The sequence below is a fragment of the Heterodontus francisci genome, chromosome 7, assembly GCF_036365525.1.
Source record: "Heterodontus francisci isolate sHetFra1 chromosome 7, sHetFra1.hap1, whole genome shotgun sequence".
NCBI lineage: Eukaryota > Metazoa > Chordata > Chondrichthyes > Heterodontiformes > Heterodontidae > Heterodontus > Heterodontus francisci.
Window position 1 is genome coordinate 83,137,081 of NC_090377.1, and position 14,785 is coordinate 83,151,865.

At 39.9% G+C, this 14,785-nt stretch overlaps 1 protein-coding gene across 5 annotated transcripts in view; it reads left to right on the plus strand.

Moving 5' to 3' along the window:
- Positions 1-14,785, plus strand: part of itprid2 (ITPR interacting domain containing 2) — a 203,544-nt gene that overhangs the window by 99,548 nt on the left and 89,211 nt on the right. For all 5 annotated transcript variants that reach the window (XM_068035556.1, XM_068035555.1, XM_068035554.1 and 2 more), the window contains 3 exons: positions 1,630-1,678; positions 5,580-5,629; positions 5,859-5,915. In XM_068035556.1, the coding sequence (XP_067891657.1) occupies positions 1,630-1,678; positions 5,580-5,629; positions 5,859-5,915 (156 nt within the window). The remainder of the gene's footprint in view (positions 1-1,629; positions 1,679-5,579; positions 5,630-5,858; positions 5,916-14,785) is intronic.

The following is a 14,785-nucleotide window of genomic DNA, read 5'->3' on the forward strand; positions in this document are numbered from 1 at the left end:
CCTGTAGCAACTGGTCGTCATGATGGTGTACACCAGTCCACAGGATGTGTTGCCATTTCCCTCTTTCACCAGTTAGTGACTCCCAGGTCCAATAGTCAACATTTAGGGCCGTCATGTCATGCTTACAAGCTTCCTTGAAGAGGAGCTGGTCGTCTGGCCCCAGCTACGTCACCATACGGCAGATCCTTGCGTATGTGACCGTCTTCCATCCTGCAGACGTGTCCGATCCACTGAAGCCGCCTCTGTTTGCTTAGTGCCAACACACTTGGGAGCTCTGCCTTTGAGAGGGCTGCTGCATTTGTGATTTTTTTTTTTCCTGCCTGTGTGTACCCATAATGTGCCGCAGACAGCAGAGATGAAAATTATTGAGCTGCTTTTCCTGGTAGCTGTAATTTTCCCATGTTTCACAGTCACATAGCAAGGTGCTGAGAACACAGGCCTAAAAACCATCAGCTTGGTCCTGCAGGTCATTTGGTGTTATACCATGTGCATTTCGCGAGTTGGCCAAAAGTGGTAGCTGCTTTCCCTATGTGTGTATCGTGCTCTGCACCAAGGGCAGATTGCCTGTCACTGTGAACCCAAGGTAGCAGAATTTGCGAACCACTTCCAGTGGGGTGGAGATTCAACACCTTGTCCCATGACCATGGTTTTCTTGACCCTTATAGCCAAGGAGAACAAGTTATAGGCACGGGAGAGACAGTCCATAAGTCTTTGTAGCTGAGGTTCTGTCTGGGCGACTAGCACAGCATCATCAGCGTAGGGGAATTCTCTGATCAGGATGTGATGTGTTTTTGTCTTCACTTTCAGCCTTGATAGATTGTAGGGCTCACCTTCTGACCTAGTGTGCAAGTAGACTCCTTCCATATCTGTAAGGAAGGTAAAGGTCAGGAACATGGGGAAGAAGATGTCAAACAGAGTGAGGAGGCTAGGACACAACCCTCCTTCACTCCATTCTTCACTCTGAAACTGTTAATTTTCTGAGATATCTTCTGGAATCTTTTCTTGCATGTAAATATTTCTTGTCCCAATTGTAAGTGGTGGGGCAAGATACTCTCCAAATTCTAATAGTGTTTTTGCACAGCAGAGTGATTCTAATGCTGTAAACCAAATAGCTTATAATCAGATGAGAAGAGTTTGCTCTTCATAAATACAATAACTAAATAAGTGATTTTTTGAAAGTGTGGTAGATTAATAAAGGAAATGATTTAGCTGACCGTCATTCTAAATTTCAGTACAGTTTGTTTGCAAAAAAAATCAAGAAGATTTGCTGAAGTAGCTAAGTTAACTTGTTCTGCATCTTGCTGCTGCATTTGGCCTTTGAGGATGTTCCTAAGATATAGTGATCTGGTGAAACCACTGGACTCATAACTCAGTCTGCAGCTGCAATTCATATTTGCTGGAACTTTGAATATTCTGTGCATATTGAAAAGCAGCATGTTAACTCCTGGTGGTTACCATGTCATTAAAAAAAAACTGTTCAAGATCTTTTAAAGCCCCACATACATATTCAGTCTGATTTCTTTTGTTTTTGAAGGCTTCAATTTCTAACCATTTTAGTTCTGGATGATACCTTGTTAATTAAATGTAAAATGATAACACATTAACACATAAACTGATATCTTTTGACAGAAAATGGCATTTCAAATAAGAAGATTGAAATTTGGCTTCAAGATTGTGGGTAAGTTGTTTCTGTTGGAGGAATATATGGTGAACTCTCTTTTTTTTAAAAAAAGAAATACATGTTTAATATAAACTAAAATTCATAATACAGAAAGGTATAGCAATTGTGGCAGCTTTATTCTGTTGTCATTTTCTCATTACTCTGTCTTAATATTCAAAATTTAAACATGAATGCACACCAAACAATTAACACTGATTTGAATTAATCTGGTGTTTTCTTTTTAGCACAAATGCCTTTCCATATTTCTGCTGTTCCATTTTTTAGACCACGGTACAAAGACTATTCAGAAATAAGCAAATGGGTTTTAGGGTCAGGGCAGTTATCTGAAATGTAGTATAATATGCAATTCTTCTACCCTGAGGATTTTAGATCCGTTCCAAGAAAAGATAGGATCATGTGGTTTGCTTATACAATTGGTCTCTCTGTAACAAAGTTTCATTTATGTTTAGTTTTCTTTGAGCCTTCAAAATGACTTGATGTATAGTTTTACTTAAGGGGAAATGTAGGTCTAAGAAGAGTACTGTACATTTTATAGCAAAAGTACTTGAGAATTTATTGTATTTCTAAAATCATTATTAGTGACATTAGGAGACCCTCAAGACTAGCGATGTCACTGGCGAGTGACCCAGAGTGGCTACATAGTCAGCAGTGAAGGCCTCGTCCTCCTGCACAACCATTTGCTTATGGAACTGCTCCAAGATGCACCAGACACACTCCTCATCAGTGACTTCAGTGGAATGATCTAGCAGGAAATTCACAAGTGACAGACTTACAAGAATTGTAAATAAAATTCTTGTGTGTTTTATTACAAAAAAGAAGTACTACCCTCAACTTGCCTTTCCCTTTATCCACTCAAATATTTATTTCAATCAACCCACTGTCTGGCTTCTTGCTCTTCCAGCAAGCAAAGTAGAAAGGTTGGTCTTTCCTATGGACTTCTTCACAGCAGCTATTAATATTCTATAAATGGCTGCAACAGAAGGTGCAGTCCTGCAGGAAGACTAGCCCTAAGCTTTTTGTCCATCTGGGCTCCCCCTCTCCCCCACCCCATCCCTTTTCTGATAAATTGTTTAATTGTTTTGCCTGAGAATTAACATGTTTCTGCCTAAAATTGATTCAGATATACTACATTACAAGCCAGTGGCCACTTGCATTATCAATCTCTAAACATTTCATTGTCTCATCATATACCTAATGTACAAATGCTTCTAGTGCACCTAAACCAAACCCTCTAATGTTGTTAAAAATGTAAGTTGAAATAATTTCTGGGAATTCAATTTTTTAAAAAAAATCCTGAACCTTCCAATCATGTAATATCCAACCTTTCAGTTAACTAATCCAAGTATTTGTTATTTTCTTTGGAAGTTGCATGTCACATGATTCAAGGAAGAACATTTGTAAAATTAATTTGGGAGGTAAAAGGGTTGTAGCAAGTTTAATATTTCAATTTTTGTTTAAGCAGGGAAATAAGAAACCTGTTAGCATTTGTACATGGGAAATACTTTTTAAAATGGTACTGACTTTCTGCACAAAACGGTTTTGTAATAGTAATTCCTCAGCCATCAATTACACTTTTTTGAGGTCCAGTCATTTGCTCCATCTTGAATACAAGTTAAGGTTACATTGGTACAACAGTATTCATATGACACAAATTAGCATTATTACACACTTATTGAAAATTTGCATATATGGTTGTTTGTGTTATACTAGTGGGTTTTCTGTGACATTGCTTGTGGTGCACCAAAGGATATTTATAAATGTGAGATTGGCCACTTAACAATTTAGAAAGAAGTCTGTGAGGGAGACACTTAGAAGTAAAATGTGAGTTTCCTGATGAACCTGAGAGAATCAAAAACACTATCAGGATTTTGTTGGATGAAATTTGAGATGTATGGCAAAAGCGATGGATTTATGTAGACAATAAAAAAAAATTCAGGCTGTATAAATGCTTTTTCTCTAGAAATAGCACTTAATTGGTAGAAAATATTTAGTTACACTCTGCAAATGTACTTGTGCTCAGAATGAAAACAATTTGCTGTTAAAATTATAAATCTCTATGTAAAAGCTTGTGATCCACAAGATCAGAATACCTACTAGCAGTAATTTACTCATTTCAGAACTACTACATGTACAACGATGTTCATCTTTTAAGTAGTATAATCACTGTTCAGGTTGGCATGCTTGTTGAAGGTGAAATAAGTGGAGGTAATCTGCATTATGCCTCCTTTTTAAAACACTGGAAAATATGAAGAACTTTTGGCTGTCATTTGCTGTTTCCCATAAAGCTTTTGCCAATGAGCACTCAGCTTTTTCTCAGTGGTAGCATTCTTTCCTCTGAGTCAGAAGATTGTAGGTTTAAGTCTCTCTCCAGAGGTCAGAGGTGCCTTCTTTCAGATGAGAAGTTAAAGCGAGGCCCCATCTGCCCTCTCGGGACGTAAAGTATTCATGGCACTATGCATAGTAGAGCAAGGGGGTTCTTGTGTACTGGCCAACATTTGTCCCTCAGTTTATGCTTAAAACAGAATAACTAATCATTTATTACGTTGCTGTTTGTGAGACAGTGCTGTGTGCAAATTGTCTGCCGTATTTTTTACAACAGTGAATATTTCATTGGCTGTGTTGTGAAAGGCGCTACATAAATGCAAGTTTTTTTTTAACAGCATGCATCTTAAAACCCTAATGTTATTTTACAGTAGGCAACAGAGACATGAAAATGTACAGCAATGTATTGGCCTTTGCCTTTTACCCTTCTCCAAAGGACAGTATTGTATTAAGATTAACAAGATACTATAAACTAATTTCTGAATTTCATACACTTTCCTAAAACAAAATATTTAGATGGTGACCATTTTCACATTGCAAACTTTGGTTACCCAAACATCAATTATTTTTGGATAAAGATGCTAAGTTGTGGGGTACTGAACCAAAAAACTTCCTTCTGAATACAAAAAAGGTATATATCTCATAATGTGCTCATTTAAAGCTCAATTTTTGACTAGGTGGAATAACATAATTTAGTAAAAATTTGTAATCTTTCCAGTAATGTCTGGCTGCTTGTGGAATATTACACAGGAAATATTGTTTGAACAGTTATCATACAATAATTCAACTATTTTTGTGTCAATTGTGCAATAGAAACCAACCAGGCTAGCATAGAAATAACTATAAAATATCCCATAGAATATGGTTAATTACGGACTTGGCTCCTGTATTAAAGGATGACTAGGATTATCTCTGGTGTGCACTATACAGTTGGTAGGAAATGAGGAAAATTTCAAGTGGCATTGCCTTGATTGCAGGGAACTATCATGTAGTTTTCTTTGCAATGACATGGCTGCAATGCAGAGCAGAAACCATATATTTTAGCTCCTCCCAAGTTATTGTCACAATTCTTGCTCCATTAAAAGTGCTGCATTGGTGCATGAGCAGGCTGCTGTGTTGTCATCTGGTGTAGCACAATACAGAAGCATTCCATTATTCAGCAGCTTTTTATTGCTCCATATTTTTGAAAGGAAAGAGAGACTTGCATTTATATTGTACCTTTCATGACCTTAGGATGTCTGAAAGTGCCTTACAATTAAATGCTTTTGAAATGTTATCACTGTTATAATGCTTGGTTTAAATAAAGTGAACAATTTTTAAGGCAACAGGTGTGTGTCATAGTTGGTGGCAAATTTACTGCTTATAAAAAAAAACCCACTGATAGGAGCTTTAGTTAGCTAATTATATACTTATCCTGGTATCCTATCCTCTTCCAAAGCTGTTTCTTAATTATAAAGTAGAAGCTGTTGGTATGGTAATTATGCTTATATCTGCTCGTCTTTGTTTCTGGCAGAGTATGCACTAATACACGTTAAACGACAAACTTGTTTATTAAACTTTTATTCAACACTTGCAGAACACCATTAGGGGCATATTTGGATGAACAAAGCCATCTACCATTGAAGGGTAAGTTTGTTCTTCCCAATGGATATTGCTTTGGATTGCTAGAAAAGGTGTTCGGTTTATGGACATTTAATGAGCATGACTTTTTTTGTTTTTGTGATTTTATTTTCAGAGTCAAAGCTTAAAAATGTAACTTGTGTAGAACAATTTTGATATAAGCAAAGGCATTTTGAGAAATGAAGGGTAAACATGAAAGGTTTCCGCTGACTTAAGCTTGTGACTGTCCCAACAGGTGCAGTTACAAAGAATGGATGTAGCTTTGAGGATGACCTGTCGCTGGGTGCAGAAGGTGGGTATGTTTTAAATGGAGGACGTGCAGTAATATTTTCACCAGGCCTACATTGTATTCGGTTAGCTTGTTAATTTTGTGAGTTACCATTGAAAAAGAGTCATTAGTACCTTCTGCCGATACAATTGTGAGTTGTTACTGACGTTGATTGTAGCTCAGACACTGCTGCTCATCAGGTTTCTTTAACATCTGTGTAGCCATTGCATAAACATTGGAATGTGTCAAATGGCCAATGTTCATGTTTAGTAGAAGGAAAAGTTCCAGAACTATCATTGAAAATATCATTTGGATATTTTCCACAACTTAATTTAGAAATAGGTCTGAAGTTTAGAACAATACATTTTTTCTTTCCACAGCTGTCTTGTAACATGCTGCATTTAGGAAAATGCTCAACCTGTTTTCAAGCCTTAGCTTGCACCATAGTGAAACTGCAGTTAGGAGATGTGACAAAGGATGGTTTTCCCAAAAATTTATTGCCATTGTTAAAATGATATCCACATGTACACAAATGAGCTACCATCTCACTTTTGTCAACAGTATGCACTCTAGGTCATGTAGAGACCAAGCTTGGTGCAGATGTTCACTGACGATTGCATAATGTTCAGCACCATTCGTGACGACTCAGATACTGAAGCAGTCCATGTAGAAATGCAGCAAGACCTGGACAATATCCAGGCTTGGGATGATAAGTGGCAAGTAACATTTGCACCACACAAGTGCCAGGCAATGACTATGTCCAGCAAGAGAGAATCTAACCATCTCTCCTTGACATTTGTTGGTATTGCGATCGCTGAATCCCCCACTATCAACATCCTGGGGGTTACCATTAAACAGAAACTGAACTGGAGTAGCCATATAATTACCATGGCTACAAGAGCAAGTCAGAGGCTAGGAATCCTGCTGCGAGTAATTCACCTCCTGACTCCCCAAAGTCTGTCCATCATCTACAAGGCACAAGTCAGGAGTGCGATGGAATACTCTCCACTTGCCTGGATGGGTGCAGCTCCAACAACACTCAAAAAGCGCAACACCATTCAGGACAAAGCAGCCTGCTTGATTGGCACCCCATTCAGAAACATTCACTCCCTCCACCACTGATGCACAGTGGCAGCAGTGTGTACCATCTACAAGATGCACTGCAGCAATGTACCAAGGCTCCTTAGACAGCACCTTTCAAACCCGCGACCTCTACCACCTAGAAGGACAAGGGCAGCAGCTGCATGGGAACACCACCACCTGCAAGTTCCGCTTGAAGCCATACACCATCCTGACTTGGAACTATATTGCCGTTCCTTCTCTGTCGCTGGGTCAAAATCCTAGAACTCTCTTCCTAACAGTACTGTGGGTGTACCTACCTCAAATGGACTGCAGTGGTTTAAGAAGGCGGCTCACCAGACCTGGGTGGCGCAGTGGTTAGCACCGCAGCCTCACAGCTCCAGCGACTCGGGTTCGGTTCTGGGTACAGCCTGTGCAGAGTTTGCAAGTTCTCCCTGTGACCGTATGGGTTTCCGCCAGGTGCTCCGGTTTCCTCCCACAGCCAAAGACTTGCAGGTTGATAGGTAAATTGGCCATTGTAAATTGCCCGTAGTGTAGGTAGGAGAATGGTGGGGATGTGGTAAGGAATATGGGATTAATGTAGGATTAATATAAATGGGTGGTTGTTGGTCGGCACAGACTCAGTGGGCCAAAGGGCCTGTTTCAGTGCTGTATTTCTCTCTGACTCTATGACTAAATGCTGGTCTAGCCAGCGACGCCCACATCCGATGAATGAATTAAAAAAAAATAAAGCTTGCTTTGCTCTGTTTGACAATTTGCCTTAATCCCAGCCCTAAATTCTCATCCTTTGGTTCTCAAATGGCATTTCCAATTTACACATCAGCCATCCATGAAGTCTGAGTGAGGTTGCTAGTTTAATGCCCATTTAGTGCCAGATTAGAGTTAGTTGTGTACTGTGGGTTTTTGCCAGCTAGACAATGGGTTTAATGTTAGAGCATTTACATATCAGTAGAGAGAAGATTTTCATCCCGTAAACTTGAGCTGGATTCCAACTCAAGCACAGGATGAAAGAACTGTCTATTAAACATTTGTCTTTCCCCTTCTCCTTCCACTAAACCTTAACATCAGAAACTCTGATATAGGGGAAATTACAAGAGAGAATCAATAACCCAGTTCTCTGTATTTCCATGTATTAATCCTTCAATGTAGTGCTTCACCATCCCTAAGAGTTGTTCTAAAACTGCTTTGGAGCACAAGTAAAAACTGGTTTTCCCTCCCTTTACTTAATTGTTTCTCAATCTTACTTTTGACTGGATTTGAATGCACATAGAATGGGATTGTTACCTGGTGAAGTAGTTTGATCTTAGTTATACTTCCTTATTGTTACATCAGGATTGTTCAAACAACAAAATTATTTTCCTACTTGGCAAACAGTTAGCTAATTTTCCTTTAGTATCATGCTTGCATTTTAGTAATTAAATTGCTGTGAAATTGATTATCAGGATGGAGATCTTATTGTCTGTCTACAAATGATTGGTTGACCATTATGTTTTTGTGTAAAGCATTTACCAGTTTTGACAAGTTAAGGAAGTCTTGCCAAGAAAAACGTCTGCAGATCAAGCTATAGGAACAGAATCTATGTCCCAGTTGTGTGGCTGTGACATTAAAGTTACCCAGCTCCTGATTAATACATAGTTTTCTTATATAATTGAACTGTTTGTTCAAAGAGGAAGTGCCTTGTGCTTAAGACTTTAATTTGATTCCTATATTAGATGAAAATTACATTTAACTTTTACAAAGTTTGTAAACACATTAAAACAACAGCCTGGTTCCATCATTTTGTGGGGATTATTGCATTCAATTTCTAATTACAGTTTATGCCAATGATTAGTTTCCTCTAACCTTGTTTACCACTCAGAATTATATTAGTCTTGAACAAAGCTGCTACAACATGAGATGAGATAATAACACAACATGCTCCTCCAATGCCTCTCCACTGTCGTCCAGCTGGGTACGACTGCTCTCACCTGGTTCCATTTGTATCTATCTAATTGTAGCCAAAGTATCACTTGCAATGGCTTCTCTTCCCACTCCATGCATTCTTACCTCTGGTGCCCCCCAAGGATCTATCCTTGGCCCCCTCCTGTTTCTCGTCTGCACGCTGCCCCTCGGTGACAATATCCAAAAGCACTACATTAGTTTTCATCATGTATCCTGATGACACTCAGATCTACCTCACCACCACTCCTCTTGACTCCTCTACTGGTATTTTATCAGACTGCTTATCCAACATCCAGAACTGGATGAGCAGAAATTAATTAATTATTGGAAAGACTGAAGCCATTGTTTTCCTCGGTCCAAACTCCATTCCCTAACTACTGACTCCATCCTTCTCCCTGGAAACAGTCAGAGACGAAACCATTCTTTTTGCAATCTTGGTGTCATATTTGATCCTGAGATGAGCTTCTGACCACATATCTGCGCCATCACTAAGACCGCCTATTTCCATCTGCGTAACTTCGCCCTTGCTTCAGCTCACCTGCTGCTGAAACTTTCATTCATGCCTTTGTTACCTCTAGACTTGTCTATTCTAATGCATTTCTGGCCAACCTCCCATCTTCCACCCTGAATAAACTTGAGGACATCTAAAACACTGCTGCCCATGTCTTAACTCACAAGTCCTGTTCCCCTATCACCCCTGTGCTTGCTGACCTACATTGGCTCCCGGTCAAGTAAAGTCTTGATTTTAAAATTCTCGTCCTTGTTTTCAAATCTGTCCACGTCTTATCCCCTCTTCAGCTGTGGAATTTCCTCCAGCCCCACAACCCTCCAAGAAATCTGCACTCATCTGATTCTGGCCTCTGAACATCCCCTTTATTAATCGCTCTATCATTGGTGGCCATACTTTCAGCTGCCTAGGCCCTAAGCTCTGGAATTCCTTCTCTGCCTCTCTACCTTGCTTTCCTCCTTTAAGACACTTCTTAAAACCTATGTCTTTGACCAAACTTTTGGTCATCTGACCCAATATCTCCATGTGTGGTTTGGTGTCATGTTTTAGTTTAGTTTAGAGATACAGCACTGAAACAGGCCCTTCGGCCCACCGAGTCTGTGCCGACCATCAACCACCCATTTTATACTAATCCTACACTAATCCCATATTCCTACCACATCCCCACCTGTCCCTATATTTCCCTACCACCTACCTATACTAGGGGCAATTTATAAAGGCCAATTTACCTATCAACCTGCAAGTCTTTGGCATGTGGGAGGAAACCGGAGCACCCGGAGAAAACCCACGCAGACACAGGGAGAACTTGCAAACTCCACACAGGCAGGACCCGGAATTGAACCCGGGTCGCTGGAGCTGTGAGGCTGCGGTGCTAACCACTGCGCCACTGTGAAGCACCTTGGGACGCTTTGTGATGTTAAAGGCACTGTGTAAATATAAGTTATATTTGTCTGTGGCATAAAATAAACATAAAATGGTAAGCTTCCTTTTGAAAAAAGGGGTTTTGCAGTTTTTCCAAGGTGATTTTATGAAGCAAGAGTAAGCTAATTTATATGACCGAAACTGAGATTTGAACTTATGACCCTTAGCAATGGCATTTCAATTATTAGAGCAGTGCATCTGTATTGCAAATTTTGGACCAACCCTAGATGTTAAGAACAATTATTACAGAACTGTTTAAAACCTTTAAAGCTCAACATATGCAGGCTTAATTTCTAACAATCTTAGTTATGTCTAATAGCTTATTAATCAAATGAAAAATGATAGTGCTGTGCACTAAGTTGATGAAATCTCCTTTTGATAGAAAGGGACTGTATAATAGGATTAGATATTGTGATTGTTGTATTCTGTGATTGCACATGTGCCTCGGTGCACTTATTTTTCCTGCTTTTTGTCAGCAGACTGATGAGCACTGTAGTAAGATGAGATCAACTGTAAACTGACAAACTGTTTTATTTTACATGAAATATGTGATTGAATTTCATTGAAATCATATTCAACTTATTTTTCATGTTATGAGGAGTGATACAAAATAACAAAATATGCATATTAATGGGCTAGTCCCTTGACATGCGAGCAATTCCTGTAACTAGCCAACACTAACCTCTCAAAGAACATGTCTGTTCTTCTCTTAGCCTGGATTGCTTAAAGTGAGATCTGACTGACTGACTGACTTTCCAAAATATTAATAGAAGCAGAAAATGCTGAAAACACGAGGTCAGACAGCATCTAAGGGATAGGAAAGTAGGGTTCCAGTTCAGTCTATGCCCCTTTTCAGAACCCAGAGGGAGAGAAAAAGAGAGAGGATAAACAAAGTTTATTCTCTGCCTTTCTCCTAGCTCTCTGTTTTAAGGATTGGCTCATTGGCTAGTAATAAAATTTGCCACCTCAAATCAGGAACCACCAATGGCACCTACATTGCCTTTTCAGTTAAGATGACAACAAAGCCACTTCCCGGTGCAAATTTCTCTGGAAATGTTGGAATGCACAAACTAATATGCATCATTGCTTTTAATGGCAAATCCATTTTTCTTCACGGGTGGGGAGATTCATCAAATTCCTAGCTGCCCTTGATTATAGTGGTTTTAGCGTTTTTGCTATCAAGTCATAAAAGTATGCTGGAACTCTCGGAATTAAACATTTGTATCCTGAACCTGACTTTATATCAAAATGAAGTATAGCTTAAAAGTAAGTATACTTTCCTCCGCTATTCTCCTGAAGATTTTAACTGCTGTTGGACCACATTCTGCAGCTGCAGCAGCCATCAGCAACCTGTTGCAATGAGCAGCAACTTGCATTTTTAATAAAACAAAGTACTGGAAATACTCAGGTCTGGCAGCATCTGTGAGGAGAGAAGCAGAGCTAATGTTTCAAGTCAGATATGTCTCTTCCTCAGAAGAGGCATACCGACTAGAAAGTTAACTGCTTCTCTCTCTCCACAGATGCTGTCAGACCTGCTGAGTATTTCCAGCACTTTCTGTTTTCATTTCAGATTTCCAGCATCCACAGTATTTTGCTTTTATTAACTTGCATTTTTATACTGCCTTAATGTCCCAAAGCATTTTACAAAGGTATGATCAAAAAAGGACGCTGAGCTAAGAAAGGAGATATTTGGAGGGTTGACCCAAACCTTGTTATACAGTATGTTATGTGCAGCAGAGTTTTGGATGAGCTGAAGTTTATGGATGGTGAAGGATGGGGTCGCTAGTCAAATAAACACTGGAATAAGCAAGTCTGGAGTGACAGGTGCATGGATGATGGTGGAAGTACATGTTACAGAATAGAAATAGACGATATTTGTCATGGAAGGCTTAGGAGTCGGAAATTCTAAATTTAGGATCAAATGGGATGCCAAGGTTGCAAACAGTCTGGTTCAGTCTGAGAAAATGGCTGGGGAAGCGGATGGAATTGGTGATGAGATTATTTTTATTTCAGGGATTGAAGATGATAGCTTCACAATGTTTAGCTGGGGGCTTATCCAATGCCGAATGTCAGAAACACAGTTTGACAGAACCATAGAAGGGTTGAGATGAGCAGGGGAAAGAGAGCTGTATTTCTTAGGCTAAATATGGAATCTGACCCCAGGATGATGATGCCCAGCAGTTCTTCACGTGAGCTTGATTAGTGAGATTTCTGTTGATCCATTCTAGCTATCTCAACTAGGGTCTAATCTGTCCTCACCTGTCATTTGACACACGCAAACCTGTCAGCATGAGTCATTGGCAAATGATCAACAGGAATTTGGCTTGTTTATTTTTCTTTCTGCCCAGCCAACAGCCTTGAGGCATGTTGTGACACCACAACTGCTTCCTAGACTAAGATCATCTAAATTCAGATGGATTAAAGGTTTAATTTGAAATCCTTTGCTCTGTATATCTTGGTAATATATTGGGTGTTGCCTCTATCCCCTAAGCATTCAAGGGAGGTGGGAATAATGTATATTTAGAGAACAGATGTTTTGCATGATTTTTATTCACAGAACATAATTTAATATACATTATTCAACATATAATTTATATTTCCTCTACCCGTTATATTTTGGAAATGGGGAGGAAAAGACTTCATAGAATTATGTAGAGTTACATAGAATATGCAGCATAGAAACAGGCCATTCAGGTCAACTAGTCCATTTAGCATTAATGCGCCACTCGAACCGCCTCCCATTCTTCCTAGTGTAACTTGAACTGCATAACCCTCTATTCCCTTCTCTCTCATATGCTTATCTAGTCTCCCCTTAACTACTCTCTCTGGTAGTAAGCTCAACATTCTTACCACTCTGTGGATAAAGAAGATTCTTCTGAATTCTCTTATTTTGATCATTTGGTGACAACCTTATATTGATGGCCTTGAGCTTTGCTCTTCCCCAACAGTGGAAACACGCTGGGCTGAATTTTCACTTTGGAGGCAGGAAACAGGAGCCGGGATTGTTTCTGGGTCCCAAATCTGCCTCCGAGGCAAAACAGTCACTGACCTAGGATCTTTATGGAGGCACCCTCTTAATTGGCTTGGAGACAGGTCCCCTATCCATTTAAGGGTGTCAGGCAGGCTCTCAAAGCTGGCGGGCCAATCGGAGGCCTTCTGGCTTCAGAGGAGCAGCTGGCTGCAGTAGATAAGTAACTGAGAGGGTGCTTCAACATGGAAGTGCCCTCTCACCAACATTTTTAAAAATGTAAATAAAAACCAGAAAAAGTAGACAGGCCACCTGGGGGTGGGGTGGAAATCCCTCTACAGGTTGGCCTTTGGCAGGCAGGGAGGGTATGTGTGCCTGCCTGGAGCACTGGAACCCTGGTCTGCCACTGGCTGCCTGCCTCCAGGCAGTTGAACTGCCTCCCTTCGCGTCAGGAAACTGGAGGGCGACTAGAAAATCTCAGTTGGCTTCCTGTCAGTGCCCTTAACTAGGCTTTCGAGCCTTTTGGGGATGGGCAGTCTTGCTGGGCCCCAAGCCTACCTCCCCTAAAATGGTCACCCTTGAGCCTTCGTTTTTCAAGAGAAAAGTGACCCAGTTTGTTTATCCTTTGCTGATAGGTATAACTTCACAGCTCTGGTATCATCCTTGTAAATTTTCTTTTGCACTCTCTCCAGTGTCTCTATATCCTTTTTAATAAAGTGGCACCAAGAACTATACGCAGTACTCCAAGCATAGTCTAACCAACATTTGATATAAATTTAGCATAATCTCTCTCTCCTTTTCAATTCTATCCCTCTAGAAATAAATCCTAGTGTTTGGTTTGCTTTCTCATAGCCTTGTTGACCTGCGTCACAACCTTTTGTGATTTGGGTATTTGAACTCACACATCTCTTTGCTCCTCTACCCATCTTAGATTCTTATTTTCTAAGTAATCTGTGACCTCCTTATTTTTCTTACCAAAATACAATATCTCACTTTTTTTTTAATAAAGAAAGATTATTTGGTTATTATAAGGGTACATTTCTGCCTTGGTACTACCGTGGGTAATATTGTGCAAACTTGTGTACATGCTGTGCCTTGATTTTCCGATCATCATGCATAGCATGCCCTGGAATTTCCAATATGCATTCTTGGAGGCTCAGGCTTTCCACTGCGCATGTAAAGCCACAAGTTTACCTTTCTAAGTCATCTGTCTAAGTTGACTCAGTGGTTTAGCAAGTTTGCACAGAGTCAAGTTTACCTTGTACAGGTTGTCTTTGCTTTGTGGTATGTTGCCATGTTCTTCAAAAACACAAACATCAACGTTCTGAAGTGTGTGGAAAACTGAATAAACAGTGAGAAGAGGGTGCCAGTTAAGTTTTCAAGTGGAGATGAGCTTGGAGTAAAATACCTTGTGGCCTGTCTTTCCAAGGAACAGCCGTATTTCTAGTTATTGACTAACGCACAGACGCGTTTGAC